Below are 14,673 nucleotides of genomic sequence, written 5' to 3'. Positions count from 1 at the left end.
GAGCCACAGAACCTGGTGGGCCTCACCTGGAGACAGGCAAACATTTGGTCTCCTCAGCCATGTCCAAGGTCACGAAGGATGCTGCGCAGCCCTTGGAGGCAGAGGAGCCAAGCATGGCGCGGGCTGTGGTCCGCAGCACAGGGGGCTTTATCCTGGGCTTGTCCCTGGCCACAGCCTACGGGCTGCTGGAGCTGCTGGTGGAAGGGCACAGCCCCTGGGGCTGCCTGGTGGGCACCCTCACTCTGGCCGCCTTCCTTAGTCTGGGCATGGGATTCTCCCGCCAGGTCAGAGTCACTGTCCTTTTGCTGCTGCCCCAGGCCTTCTCCAGTGAGTTTGGTGCCCAGCGCAGGGGGTGGGCCCAGTGGAGGGGCTGGAGCAGGAGGGATCTTGTGGGAGAGGGCAGTCGAAGGAAGCCCTGCTGCCTTCCATATGGCACTTGTATATGCTGCCATGGGCAAGGCTGCTGGCTTGGTTCCCATGGTGCTCTCTCCCCAGAGCAGGGCCGGACACTGCTGTTGGTGGCTGCCTTTGGGTTGGTGTTGCAAGGGCCTTGTGCCAACACCCTGCGCAACTTCACCCAGGCCAGCGAGGCTGTGGCCTGTGGGGCAGAACTGGCCCTGAACCAGACCGCCAAAGTGCTGGAGAGGGCCAAGCAGCCCCTCATCAGTAAGGCCACCCACCTCCACGGGCCCCCGAGCTCCCCTCAGCCTGCGCGTTCACAGCCCTCTGGCTCCATTCCTCTCTGTGGTCCTGGGCCTTAACCTCTAAGCCTCCAGCAGGACCCCCTGACCCTCGCTCTCTGGCCCGCTCCACTGCCAGATGGACTGTCTCCCAGACCCCAGCATCTGGGCAGCTCCCCCGCTCCACTCCTTACTCCAGGGCAATGGTTAGAGCCAGCTTCTAGAGGAGGAGACCCGACCGGAGCCCTGCCCCTGCCTCTCAGGTGCTCTGAACAAGATTAAAGCCATTGCCCAGAGAGCCAAGCAGGTGGCTGACCGGGTCCGAAAGTTCTTCCGGTCAATCATGGATGGTGTGAAGCACGTAGGTCAGCACGTTAGCATGTCTGTTTTGGGGGCCAGGGTTTACCCAGTCTCCTCACCCTCACCCCCGTCCAGGACTTCTTGGGCCCTGCCAGAGTGCTAACTAGACCCCACTGGATAAAGCAGAGCCCGGCCCCTGACCACGGGCCTTTCCGGGTCCGGGTGCTGCCCTGGTGTTCCCCCCAACCCCCCTGAGAAGATGCTGCAGGACTCCTGGGTACCAGCCCCGCAGCCATTCCCAGCCAGGGCCCTGCGGAACGTGTGGTATTGGCTCCTGCACATTGGCGATGTGTGCAACTCGGAGCTGGGCAACCCCTACCTGAAGTGTGCTCGGGTCTTTGATGACGCCAAGGACAGCTGCATGAAGGTCATACCGCAGGCCTACCACCTGTGCTTCGTGCTCATGCCCTTCAAGCTGATGCTCTGTGGACTTGCCAGTGGTGAGAGAACATGGACTTACTGGTAGGAATGGGGGCCTGGCAAACGTAGGGACCAGCTGGGTGAGTGGGCCTGGGTGACCAGTAGTGTAGCAGCAGCGTGTGTGTGCTTAGTCGTGTCTGACTCTTCACGAGTCCATGGACTGTAGCCTGCCAAGCTCCTTGGTCCATGGGATTTCCCAGGCAATACTGGAGTGGGTTGCCATTTCCTTCTCCAGGGGATCTTCCTGACCCAAGGATCAAACCCACATCTCCTGCTTTGGCAGGCAAATTCTTTACCATTGGGCCACCTGGGAAGCCCCCTTCTGGGCACTAATGAGGGGCAATAAATACGGGACCAACAAGGATGCTGGGCTCCATGCAGGATTAGGGAGCAGGTAGGGGGAAAACCAACGTGGAGGGTGGGGTAGTAAGGAGAAGCCAAAAGGTTTTGAGCTGATGTGGAGGCCAGCAGGAACAGTGAAAAGTCGGGAGGCCCTGTGAGAGCAAGGTCTCTGGAGATTGGAGAGACAAGCTGCGTGTCTTTGCCCCTCCTGACACTCCGTCTTGGCTATCAGTGGCCCAGGTGTTCTGCATCATTCCTGGCTATATCCAGACCTTCCTGCGAGAGACCATGAGCACCCGTGAGTGGTCCCCGCCTAGCCCTACTCATGCGGTGCTCCTCGGAGGCCTCCCTCCCTCATCCTGGCATGTGCCAACCCAGGAGCGCTCCCTGTCCACAGATGAGAATTCAGGAAAAGACCTCCGGAGGTTACCCAGGCCAATGTCCACGCCATACAGATTAGGAAATTGGGGCCCAGTGAAGAGAGGGTGCTTCATCAAAGCCTGACTTGAGAGGAGGAGCTGGGGAGAGAAGCAGGGACCCCAGCAGCCAAGGCAGGTTGTGGAGATGCTCCCTGTGAAGGCAGAAGCCTGGTGCTAAGCGTGCATCGGCCATGGCATAGACTGTGGAGGCTCTGTCCCCTCCTTAGTCCACTGTAGGTCCCAACACTCGGGGTTTCTAGCTGACCCGGGAGCCACGGGGCCCCTGGGCTGCCCAGGCCCCTCCAGGGTGCAGCCCTGCCCCCTTGTAACTCTCCTTGCTTGCATCTCCCCTGGACACGGGGCCTCAGCTGTGAGGAATTTGATTAACCGAGTGCGTCAGGAGTTTGAGTTCAACATGACAGCCACCCATTACTTCTTTGTGGATCTCAATGCCTCTCGGAGCCTGTCCCAGGTAGCTCTGGACCTCCACGAAGCCATCAGCATGAAGCTGTACCGCGTCCGAGAGGCCTTGGCTCTGATGGGCTACACCACACCTCTGCTGCTCCTGCTTCTTTACCTCCAGTGAGGCACTGGAGGGCCCCGCCAACGCAGGGGTGGGGGCTAGGGCTGTTGGGGGCCAGCTTGTCCCCATGGCATCCTGGGAGGCTGGAGCTTGTGGGCAGGGGTGAGAGTGGGGAGTGTGGTGCCCTGGGATGTCTGGTTGGGGCTGCTGAGGGGCCTCATGTGTGTCCCACCAGAGCCCTGTATTACCGATACGGTTACCTGAACTGGGACAGTTTCGACAACATCTACATCACCAGCCGATTCCTGCGCATGGAGGCTGTCCACTCCAGGGCAGGATTGCCCACGGTGCTGCCGCTCACTGCCCATGAAGCCAGACACTACATCCAGCCAGGCGAGGGCCCCGAGGACCCGGAGACAGGGTCCCTGAGTGGGGCCAGGGCTCCCTCCAACCGCACTGCTCTGCCCAGAAGTGCTGGGCACAGGCCTGGCTCAGGGCAGGGCCAGAGATGGGGGATGACACAGAAAAAGGAAATTTCAGGCTCGGGAGGTGGGGGAGACACAACCCTGTCCTTGGGAAGCCTCAGCCTAAAAGGGGGATTGTCTCAGAGCATGGAGACAAAAAGAAGAGTGGCAGGTGATGCTTCTGGGAGCACCCTGGATGTCAAGACAGAGGGAAGGATGGGTGGAGAGTGGATGTGGAGCAAGGGAAGTGAAGCTGGGAGGCTTTTGGAGGTGGTGAGCAAGAATGTCCATGCACACTCATATGGAGGTGATGCAGCTGGCGGGAGGTGGGGAGCAGTGCTGTCTCTGAAGTGGGAAGCGGGGAACCACATCAGGGTATCAGGCATGCCTTAGAAGGGGGGATTCCTGGAGAGTGAAAACTGGCCACCAGGTCAAGGTGGAGATACTAGGTGTGTATCTCGAGCCACGGAGGCCCTGCCCAGGAAGAGTGCTTCCTTCCCACTCTTGCACAGGGGTCCTCACAGCTTCCGCATCTTCCGGGTGAGCAGACAGGACCCGGTCTGATGAGGGTCAGGAGCTGCCTCCAGGAGGGAGGTCTCTCTAGGGGCGAGGGTCTGGTGGGAAGGAGAATTGCGGAGAGTCCTCCTGACCAGCCCTCCCCGATGCAGGCTCCATCTTCTTGTCCCGGTGGGAACAGATTTTTTGCATCCTGGCGATCTTCCACCTTGCCCAGCACCTCCTCCTCGTGTTGTTCCTGGTCTTCCTGGACTATGCCGTCTTCTGGGTCCTGGACCTGGCTCGATACCACCTGCAGGGGGAGGTTGTGGCCCGAAGTGAGTGCCCAAACTTCCCTAGCTTCCTCAGTCCTGTGGGATGGCCTGAATGTCACTGCTACTTACCAGCCCCTGACATTGCCCTCCTCCAACCCCATCCTCTGCCTGGTAATCCCTGTGTCCAGTTCAGTATTACACCATAACACAGTAGAGGAAAACACAAGCTCTAAAGTCAGACTGGCCTGGGGTCAAATCTCAGCAGTGTCCTTTACCAGATGGTGACCTTGAGCAGTTTGCTCAACCTCCCAGAACTTCAGCTGCCTCATCTGAACCGTGGGACAGTAATGGTAGCAGCTTCTCTGGGTGGCTGTACATAGATGAGACCACATGCGTGAGTGCCTGGTGGACCTTGGATTGACGGTGTGCCACAAACCACAGAATAGAGTTAATCTAATCCTTTATACCAGAGGCCCAACAGAAAAAGTAACAAAAAACAAAACTCGAGACAATCGATAAAGCCCTTAGTTCAACACCTGATGCACAGTCAGTGCTTAACAAATGCTTTATTTTTGAAAAAATTTTAAAAATTTGATTGAAGTACAGTTGACTTACAATGTTTTAATTTCTGCTGTACGGCAAAGAGATTCAGTTATATGTATATATATATGTTCCTTTTTATATTCTTTTCTATTATGATTTATCATAGGATATTGACTATAGTTCCCTGTGCCACACAGTAGGACCTTGTTTCTCCATCCTATATATAATAGCTTGCATCTGCTAATCCCACACTCCCAAACCTTCCCTCCCCTCAACAAATGCTTTAGTAGTCATGGAGTCTGGGCATGGACCCACAGGCTATCAAGGTCATTTCAGATCTGGTGGCCTGAGAAGGCAGACCACATAGGTACCAATGCCAGCCAGCTCTGGACCACGGAGCCAGGCCTAGTTTCCAGGAGCTGAAGCCGGGGCCTGGAGCACCACAAGGGTGTCTGGGGCCTCCGGGGGGGCCTGGGGGCCATCTCTATCCTTTGCACCATCCACCTGCCACCTTCCAGAAGGTGTGGTCTTTTGTGCATGGTGGAGTGGGCAGCTTCCAAGAACAGCCCTCACACAGGGTCTTGGCTCCCAGGCCCCGTGTTCGTATCCATAACCGTGGAAGGCACTGGCTCCACAGGGAAGATTTACCGCGACCTGGTGTCTGCATTCGATGTCCTCCAGCAAGGCAACATCACTGTCCTGTCCCGACGCTGCCGTCTGCATCCCTCAGAGCCCGACTCCACTGGTTACATAGTCATCGGTATCCACACCTCTGAGGGCGCTGGGGGGACAGACACAGTTCAGGGCATGAGGGGCACAGTCTGCTGAGGGTGAGTGTGGCTGGCACCTGGTGCCCCCCAGCAGCAGCTTACTGGGTCTGCTGTGCCCCCAGGCATCATGTATGGCCTTTGCTTCTTTGTCACTTTGTTCGGCAACTATGTCAGTCGGCTGCGGCGGCTCATCTGTGCCTCCTACTACCCATCTCGGGAGCAGGTGAGGGGGCTAAGCTCCTGGCTGTCTGTCTTGGACTGGGGGAGTTCACAAGCCTTCTGCAGCCCAGCTCTCTCCCTCTGGTTGAACCGCTGAACCCCAAAGCAAATGACCTGGACCACAGAAGGGAGAAATGGTGCCTCTTGAGATAAAGCTTGCTTCCAAAGATTTGTTAAAACCCTGGGGAAGGGGACTTCCCTGGTGGTCCAGTGGCTCAGACTCCATGGTCCCAATTCAGGGGGCCCAGGTTTGATTCCTGGTCAGGGAACTGGACTCTACATGCCAAAACTAAGGATCTGATGCAGCCAAATAAATAAATTAAAAACAAAACAAACAAACAAACAAAAACCCTTGGGGCAGGAGCCATGCTGGTGTTGAGGTGGGAATGAAAACCCTGCCATTTGTTTACTTACTCATGACTCATTGAGCACCTACTGTATGCCAGTTACCATGCTGGCGGCTTCAGGGATGCAGAGATGAACCCGACACAGTCTCGAGGCAGGTTTTAACAAGACTGCTACAATGAAAAAAGTATTTTTAGGAAATTCCCTGGCCATCCGGTGATTAAGACTCCGAGCTCCCACCGCAGGGGGCGAGAGGGTGAGGGGGCAAGAGGGTGAGGGTACGATCCCTGGTTGCAGAATTAAGACCCCACAAACCTCAGAGCACAGCCAAAGAAAAAGAGAAAGAAAAAAGTGTTTTTATTAAGGAATAAATAAGTGCTAAGGAAACCCAGAGGAGGGGATGGGTGCGTCCACCTGGGGAAGCCCTGAAGTCTTCCCCCAGGAAGGGGCATTGAGCCAAGCCTACAAGGAGTCATAGGAAATGGAGAGAAGGTAAAGGTAAGGGGTAGGAGTGAGTGCAGAGGGCATTCCAGGCAGACAGGATCAAGGGGACCCCATCCTTGACTTCCCCTCCACCAGGAGAGGATCTCCTACCTCTACAATGTACTTCTGAGCCGCCGAACAAAGCTGCTGGCTGCCTTGTACCGATCAGTGAGGAGACGGGCAGCTGACCACGGCCACGTGAGCGTCCTCCAGGTGCTGGCTGGACGGTAAGCCCATAGTCTTTCCTTTTAGGGAGTGGAGTGAGAGGGAGTAGAAAAAGAGCCAGAGGTCAGAATGGATCACTGTCTTTCCGAGGTGTCCAGGGATTTGGTTGAAGAGGGTGCTCATTCATGAATGGATTGGGGATGACACTCTGTAGGGGTGGGGAGTCAAAGGAGGAGGAGGACAGGAAGAAGGGAGGATCTTGCTATAGTCAGAGGGATGGAGGTTAGACTGTAGGGAGACTTACCTTTGATTTGGAGGGTGATACTGGAGAGGATGAGGGTTAGTTAGGCGGACTGGCCTGGCCTGCTTTTTAAAAAATTAATTTAAAAAGTGTAATATAGCTGATTTACAATTATGTGTTAATTTCTGCTGTATTATAGCAAAGTGATTCAGCCATCCACACATATACACTCTTTATAAAAAAAATATTCTTTTTTGTTATGGTTTATCACAGAATCTAGAATAAGTTTCCCTGTGTTTTACAGTAGGACTTTGTTATTTACCATGCTATATCTACTAGTTTGCATCTGCTGACCCCAAACGCCCACTCCATCTCTCCCTTCCCCCTCCCCATGCAATCACAAGCCTGTTCCTCCATGTCTGTGAGTCCGTTCCTCCATGTCTGTGAGTCAGTTTCCACGTCTGTGAGTCTCTTCCTCCACGTCGGTGAGTCCATTCCTCCATGTCTGTGAGTCTGTTATCCATGTCTGTGAGTTTGTTCCTCCATGTCTGTGAGTCTGCTCCTCCGTGTCTGTGAGTCTGTTATCCACGTCTGTGAGTCTGTTATCCACGTCTGTGAGTCTGTTCCTCCATGTCTGTGAGTCTGTTTCTCCATGTCTGTGAGTCTGTTTCCACATGTCTGTGAGTCTGTTCTCCACGTCTGTGAGTCTGTTCCTCCACGTCTGTGAGTCTGTTCCTCCATGTCTGTGAGTCTGTTTCCACATGTCTGTGAGTCTGTTCCTCCATGTCTGTGAGTCTCTTCCTCCATGTCTGTGAGTCTGTTCTCCATGTCTGTGAGTCTGTTATCCATGTCTGTGAGTCCATTTCCACATGTCTGTGAGTCTGTTATCCACGTCTGTGAGTCTGTTATCCACGTCTGTGAGTCTGTTCCTCCACGTCTGTGAGTCTGTTCTCCACATCTGTGAGTCTGTTCCTCCATGTCTGTGAGTCTGTTCCTCCACGTCTGTGAGTCTGTTCTCCACGTCTGTGAGTCTGTTCCTCCATGTCTGTGAGTCCGTTTCCACATGTCTGTGAGTCCGTTCCCACATGTCTGTGAGTCTGTTCTCCATGTCTGTGAGCCCATTTCCACATGTCTGTGAGTCTGTTATCCATGTCTGTGAGTCTGTTATTCATGTCTGTGAGTCCGTTCCTCCATGTCTGTGAGTCCATTCCTCCACGTCTGTGAGTCCGGTTCTTCATGTCTGTGAGTCCGTTTCTCCATGTCTGTGAGTCCGTTTCCACATGTCTGTGAGTCCGTTTCCACATATCTGTGAGTCTGTTTTTCATGTCTGTGAGTCTGTTATCCATGTCTGTGAGTCTGTTCCTCCACATCTGTGAGTCTGTTTTCCACATCTGTAAGTCTGTTCCTCCATGTCTGTGAGTCTGTTCTCCATGTCTGTGAGTCTGTTCCTCCACATCTGTGAGTCTGTTTTCCACATCTGTAAGTCTGTTCCTCCATGTCTGTGAGTCTGTTCTCCATGTCTGTGAGTCTGTTTCCACATGTCTGTGAGTCTGTTCTCCATGTCTGTGAGCCCATTTCCACATGTCTGTGAGTCTGTTATCCATGTCTGTGAGTCTGTTATTCATGTCTGTGAGTCCGTTCCTCCATGTCTGTGAGTCCATTCCTCCACGTCTGTGAGTCCGGTTCTTCATGTCTGTGAGTCCGTTTCTCCATGTCTGTGAGTCCGTTTCCACATGTCTGTGAGTCCGTTTCCACATATCTGTGAGTCTGTTTTTCATGTCTGTGAGTCTGTTATCCACGTCTGTGAGTCTGTTTTCCACATCTGTAAGTCTGTTCCTCCATGTCTGTGAGTCTGTTCTCCATGTCTGTGAGTCTGTTTCCACATGTCTGTGAGTCTGTTATCCATGTCTGTGAGTCTGTTCTTCATGTCTGTGAGTCTGTTCTCCACATCTGTGAGTCTGTTCCTCCATGTCTGTGAGTCCGTTCCTCCACGTCTGTGAGTCCGTTCCTCCACGTCTGTGAGTCCGGTTCTCCATGTCTGTGAGTCCGTTTCTCCATGTCTGTGAGTCCGTTTCCACATGTCTGTGAGTCTGTTTCCACATATCTGTGAGTCTGTTCTTCATGTCTGTGAGTCTGTTATCCATGTCTGTGAGTCTGTTCCTCCACGTCTGTGAGTCTGTTTTCCACATCTGTAAGTCTGTTCCTCCATGTCTGTGAGTCTGTTTCCACATGTCTGTGAGTCTGTTATCCATGTCTGTGAGTCTGTTCTTCACGTCTGTGAGTCTGTTCTCCACGTCTGTGAGTCTGTTCCTCCATGTCTGTGAGTCTGTTCCTCCATGTCTGTGAGTCTGTTCTCCACGTCTGTGAGTCTGTTCCTCCATGTCTGTGAGTCCGTTTCCACATGTCTGTGAGTCCGTTCCCATATGTCTGTGAGTCTGTTCCCACATGTCTGTGAGTCTGTTCTCCATGTCTGTGAGTCCGTTTCTCCACGTCTGTGAGTCCGTTTCCACATGTCTGTGAGCCCGTTTCCACATGTCTGTGAGTCTGTTATCCATGTCTGTGAGTCTGTTATCCATGTCTGTGAGTCCGTTTCTCCATGTCTGTGAGTCCGTTTCCACATGTCTGTGAGTCCGTTTCCACATGTCTGTGAGCCCGTTTCCACATGTCTGTGAGTCTTTTCTCCACATCTGTGAGTCTGTTTCTCCATGTTTGTGAGTCTGTTCTCCACGTCTGTGAGTCTGTTCTCCATGTCTGTGAGTCTGTTTCTCCACGTCTGTGAGTCCGTTCCTCCACGTCTGTGAGTCTGTTCCTCCACCTCTGTGAGTCTGTTCTCCACGTCTGTGAGTCTGTTCCTCCACGTCTGTGAGTCTGTTCTCCACCTCTGTGAGTCTGTTCTCCATGTCTGTGAGTCTGTTCTCCACGTCTGTGAGTCTGTTCTCCACCTCTGTGAGTCTGTTCTCCACGTCTGTGAGTCCGTTCCTCCACGTCTGTGAGTCCGTTCCTCCATGTCTGTGAGTCCGTTTCCACATGTCTGTGAGTCCGTTCCTGCACGTCTGTGAGTCCGTTCCTCCATGTCTGTGAGTCTGTTTCCACATGTCTGTGAGTCTCTTCCTCCACGTCTGTGAGTCTCTTCCTCCATGTCTGTGAGTCTGTTATCCATGTCTGTGAGTCTGTTCCTCCATGTCTGTGAGTCTGTTCTCCATGTCTGTGAGTCCGTTCCCACATATCTGTGAGTCTGTTCCTCCATGTCTGCAAGTCTGTTCTTCATATCTGTGAATCCGTTTCCACATGTCTGTGAGTCTGTTCTCCATGTCTGTGAGTCCGTTCCCACATGTCTGTGAGTCTGTTCTCCATGTCTGTGAGTCTGTCCCTCCATGTCTGTGAGTCCGTTATCCATGTCTGTGAGTCCGTCTCCACATGTCTGTGAGTCTGTTCCTCCATGTCTGTGAGTCTGTTCCTCCACATCTGCGAGTCTGTTCCTCCATGTGTGAGTCTGTTATCCATGTCTGTGAGTCCGTTTCCACATGTCTGTGAGTCTGTTATCCATGTCTGTGAGTCTGTTCCTCCATGTCTGTGAGTCTGTTCCTCCATCTCTGCGATTCTGTTCTTCATGTCTGCGAGTCTGTTCTTCATGTCTGTGAGTCCGTTTCGACATGTCTGTGAGTCTGTTATCCATGTCTGTGAGTCCGTTCCCGCATGTCTGTGAGTCCATTTCTCCATGTCTGCGAGTCTGTTTCATGAAAGTTCCTCTGTGTCATATTTTAGATTCCACAAATAAGCGTTATCGTATAGTACTTGTCTTTCTGTTTCCGACTTCATTCGGTATGAGAGTCTCCTGGTGCATCCACGTTGCTGTAGATGGCACTATCTCGCTCTTTTCCTGGCTGAGCAGTACTCCACAGGATATACGCGCCACATCTTCTTTATCTGTCCCTCTGTCCATAGACAGTTAGGTGGCTTCCACGTCTTGGTTGTTGTGAATAGTGCTGCTTTGAGGACAGGGGTACATGTACCTTTTTGAATTATTTTTTTGTCCAGATATATTGAGCTGACCTACTTAGTGTCTGGGACCCCTCTCCTCAGGTGTTCCTGCCTGGTTCCATTTATCAGCCACTTCAGGCAGCATCAGACCTACTGCCTGGGCTGTGGGCAGCTGCAGGACGAGGGGGACACAGAGAATTCGGTGGCTTGCAGTACCCCAGGCTGCAGAGGTGAGAGTTCTGAGGAGGATGCCTCTCTGCTGGGACTCTCACCATTTGTATATGACAATCAGCTTTTATGGACTTCTGTACCTCACCTTTTGTACCCCTCCCTTCGTTATGACGCATGTCCTCTTTTACACAGAACCCTCAGGTAGCTCATTTTCTCTGTGTGCCTTAATCCTCCAGTGCAAGTAGAATTCCTATGCAAGTGGTATTGCAGCAGTTCCCCAGAGTGCATGGTTTGATGAATGGTCTCCCCCTTGGGTGGAGCTGGGGAGGCAAGGGCTGAAAGCTTGGGAGCACAGTGCCGGGGTGGGGGTGGGGAGTTCAATTCCGTCCCTCCTGGCCTCCTCCAGGTCTCTTCTGTCTCACCTGCTTCCGTCTCCTGGGCAACACCTGCTCCGTGTGTGCGTCTCCCCTCTCCTGCCAGGAGAAGCTGGATCTAGAGCTGTGAGTCTCAGGCAACATGGGGTGGCTGGAGACTGTGGGGGCAGTAGGAGCGGCCACCCCTCTGCAGGACCTCTGTGGGCTACTGAGATGGGAGGCTTCTCCAGGGACTCCAGTGATGAGGAGGGCCCCCGCCTATGGCTGGCTGCCGCCCACCAAAAGGGTCCTGAGCAGGAGGCGCTACTGCGGCAGCAGCTCCAGGAAGCGCTGGGCAGGACCCTCTCATCGGACTCCATGTCGGAATCCAGGTGAGTGGAAGACTTCAGGCGTGGGGAGTGGGAGGCCTAAGCATGTTCGGTCACATTTATCAAGGGTTTCTTGGCTGCCTGGCCCTCTGCTAGAGCTGGAGAGATAAAAGGGGTAGTGGGGAGGGGGGTTTGCCCCATGCCTGCTGTGTCAGCACCCCTGCCCTGGGGTGAGTGGGGGAGAGTGACATCAAGCAGATAAGTGACAATGTAGAGACCACCCCAAATGAGGAGTGAAACAGGCTCTGGGAAGCACAGAGGACAGAACACCCGGTTTGGGATGGAGGTATATTAATGAAAGCTTCACGAAAGAAGTCAAAAAAATAGGTGGGCTTGATTTTTACTCACAGAGAGCCAAGTATATCAAATGCTGTGAGATTATCAAGTAGGATGAAGCCTGGAAGCCAGAGGGTTTGTCAGGCTAAGGAGTGCAAGAGGACATTCCAGGGGGAGGCTTGTGTGAGTCTGGAGAATATGGGACACTTAGAGGTGAGGGGAGGGTCAGGGAGGGGTGTATTTGTGGCTGGGTGGAGACAGCAGAGCATACTGGGAGATGAGGTTGCCCATCAAGGCAGGGAGAGGTGGGAGAGGGCCTCAGTTTACCATCTGAAGATCCTCAGTCAGAAAGTGATGTATTTGTCTTTTGGGACAATAAGCTAAGAAGGCAGAGTGGAGGCAGGGTGGGAGCAGGGAGACCAGAGAGGAGGCTGTCTTAGCTCAGGAAAAGTTGGTGACAGCCTCAGGATTGAGGTGCTGAGAATGACAGGGAGCTTGTGTTTGGAACTGGGTGGTGGTAGGGCAAGAGGAGAAACAGGTTCTGCAGAAACAATGGCCCAGTTCTAGACCTTTCTGGTATCTGTAGGGAATCCACTGGGAATGCCCAGGGGACAGTTAGAAAAGGGCAGGGCTCTGGGCCAGAGGTATCTTTTGGGGGGTTGTTGACTTGGAGACTGTGAGAGAAATGAGCTGGATCACCCTGGTGGAGGGCAGGGCAGCAGAGGAGGAGGCAGGGACATGACCCTGAGGGGCTCCATCACAAACCAAGGAGGGGAGAGACTCAAGAACAGAGAGCCAAGCGGATCCAATGTTGTGAGATGATCAAGTAGGATGAAGCCTAAAGACTGGTCATTGAATTTGGTGGTCGAGAGATCCTTGGAGTGGCTTGTGGGACTATTTCTCATGGTGTGGGGAAGGCCAAAACCAGTCCTCGTGGGTTGAGGGGGTGACTGGTAGAGAAGACTCAGAAATGGGGTACATGGCTCTGTTGCAAGTTTGGAAATTATTATTATTTTTAACATCACTGCTGTAGTTTAAAAAAGGAAGCTTGATGGTAAAGAGGAGAGAGTTAGCTTCATAGAACAATAGAGTAGCTTGAAGGGAACCTAAAAGATTTTTCTTTAGGTTTTTTCTTTACCCAAGTATGGGGAGATTTGAGGATTTCAGAGATGAAAAAAGTGTTGAAGAGTGAGAGATGCCGGAGAGATGGGATCTAGGGCCAGGTGAACAGGGTGGCCTCAAATAGGACCGGGCTCGCCCGAGGCAGGAGGGGAGAGGGCATGTTCCTCCCAGCAGAGCTGAGCCTGCTCCAGTCTGGTGGCCTTGCTTTTCTCAGGGTGAGGGGGTGGGGTTGGGGACTGGGGGTGGGGATAGGAGGCATGCACACCTGCTGAAACAGTAAAGAATGGGGTTGGGAGTGGAATAAAGGTTTCAAGGAGTGGGTGGTGGAGGTTGAAATGCCTGCCTTGGGGAGTGTGCAAAGGAGCCAACTGGGGAGGTTAAGAGATTTCCAGGGAGCGTTAAAGGCTCAGATGAAGTTGAAAATCATCACGTGTAATGACAGACTCCAGCGTGCTTGGTTACGTGGTTTTCTCAAGCAAATGTGGTAGCCATGAATGGGCTTCCAGGGTTGAAGGCTTTTTCTGGGCAGGTCAGGAGATGATGGGGTGAGAATTGGGGTGCTTTAGTCAGAGTATCTAAGATGACTGGGGAAGAGAAAGGGGTTGAGATCCCAGGGGGCAGTCCAAGGTCTATGTGTTGCTGGGGTATTAAAGCAGAGGCCAGGAGGGATGCAGACAACGGGCCAGGCCCAGGAAGAATCCGGGGGATAAATCCAGAGAGTAGCCAAGATTGAGGGTGATGTCCGAGTAGGAGCAGAGAGGAAGGTCATTATGGCCAAGGAGGCTGAGGATTGGAAAGCCAGTGTGTTGGAAGAGCCTGCCCACCAGCGAGAAGGCAGCTGGGCCACAAGAGCAGCTCAAGTCTGGTACCAGCTCCCTGGATGGGTATGGCAGGATGTTGGCAGGGCCTGGGGAGATAGGCACAGCCCAGGAGTGTAGCTTCCATGGGAGCCAGGGGCTTTGCAATACGCCACAGGCATGCCAAGTCTGAGAAAGACAAGCAACCTCCACTTGGGAGGACTGAAGAGAAAACTGTCCAGTGGTCACATTCCAGTGTGAATGGGGCACCAGAAGTTAGTAATGAATTCAGAGGTTGAAGGGGAAGGAAAGTTTTATTTTGAGTGGTTCCAGAGGGCTCAAGGAAGTTAAAAGCTGGGCAGCCAGGGAGGTACCCTACAGCCTTGCGTGAGTATTATTTCCGAGGTCACTACTGGTTCCTTGCAAAGCACATGACCTTGGGCACATCATTGCCCACTCATCTCTCAGCCTTAAGTCAGACGATATCTACAGACACACGCTGGCTTGCCTTGGAGGGGCCTGTGAGAGCCGCAGTGGCTGGAAGACAACAGGAGCCAAATCTGAATAGACAGGGCAGGTGCAGGAGGAAGGAAGTCACCTGTGAAAACAGAATCCTGGTGACTGGGCCACCCTCTTCCTCTCCTCACTAGTGACCTGGATGAAGAAAAGGGGCCTCGGGAGAGAAGGCACAGGTAGCCACCACCACCTGAGGCCCTGTCTGTCAGCAGCCCCCTCAGCCCCGCTGACTGCCTCAGAAATCCTCTGCCCTCAAAGCAGTCCCATCTTTCATTTCCCCTCTCCTCCCCATCCCGCCCACCTACCTCCAAAATAAAGAAATCA

General features: G+C 53.3%; 1 protein-coding gene across 1 annotated transcript; it reads left to right on the top strand.

Moving 5' to 3' along the window:
• The first annotated feature begins 59 nt into the window (after positions 1-59).
• On the top strand, positions 60-14,647 carry DCST2 (DC-STAMP domain containing 2). Its single transcript, XM_069583319.1, has 15 exons — positions 60-327; positions 496-666; positions 944-1,045; positions 1,283-1,480; positions 2,035-2,100; positions 2,590-2,803; positions 2,980-3,137; positions 3,877-4,041; positions 5,114-5,281; positions 5,414-5,514; positions 6,435-6,565; positions 10,828-10,955; positions 11,303-11,396; positions 11,501-11,641; positions 14,484-14,647. The coding sequence occupies exons 1-15, from the start codon at positions 60-62 to the stop codon at positions 14,527-14,529; spliced, it is 2,151 nt and encodes a 716-aa protein (XP_069439420.1). The 3' UTR covers positions 14,530-14,647.
• The last annotated feature ends 26 nt before the right edge of the window (positions 14,648-14,673 follow it).

The sequence above is a fragment of the Ovis canadensis genome, chromosome 1 (assembly GCF_042477335.2).
Source record: "Ovis canadensis isolate MfBH-ARS-UI-01 breed Bighorn chromosome 1, ARS-UI_OviCan_v2, whole genome shotgun sequence".
Taxonomy (NCBI): domain Eukaryota; kingdom Metazoa; phylum Chordata; class Mammalia; order Artiodactyla; family Bovidae; genus Ovis; species Ovis canadensis.
The sequence above is the reverse complement of the archived record's forward strand: the minus strand, read 5'-3'. Positions and strand labels throughout refer to the sequence as shown.

Coding starts and splice junctions, on each gene's coding strand:
- DCST2 (XM_069583319.1), top strand. CDS start 60: ATGTCCAAGGTCACGAAGGATGCTGCGCAGCCCTTGGAGGCAGAGGAG. Junction 1,481..2,034: donor GCTCTGTGGACTTGCCAGTG/GTGAGAGAACAT, acceptor CTTGGCTATCAG/TGGCCCAGGTGTTCTGCATC. Junction 5,515..6,434: donor ACTACCCATCTCGGGAGCAG/GTGAGGGGGCTA, acceptor CCCCTCCACCAG/GAGAGGATCTCCTACCTCTA.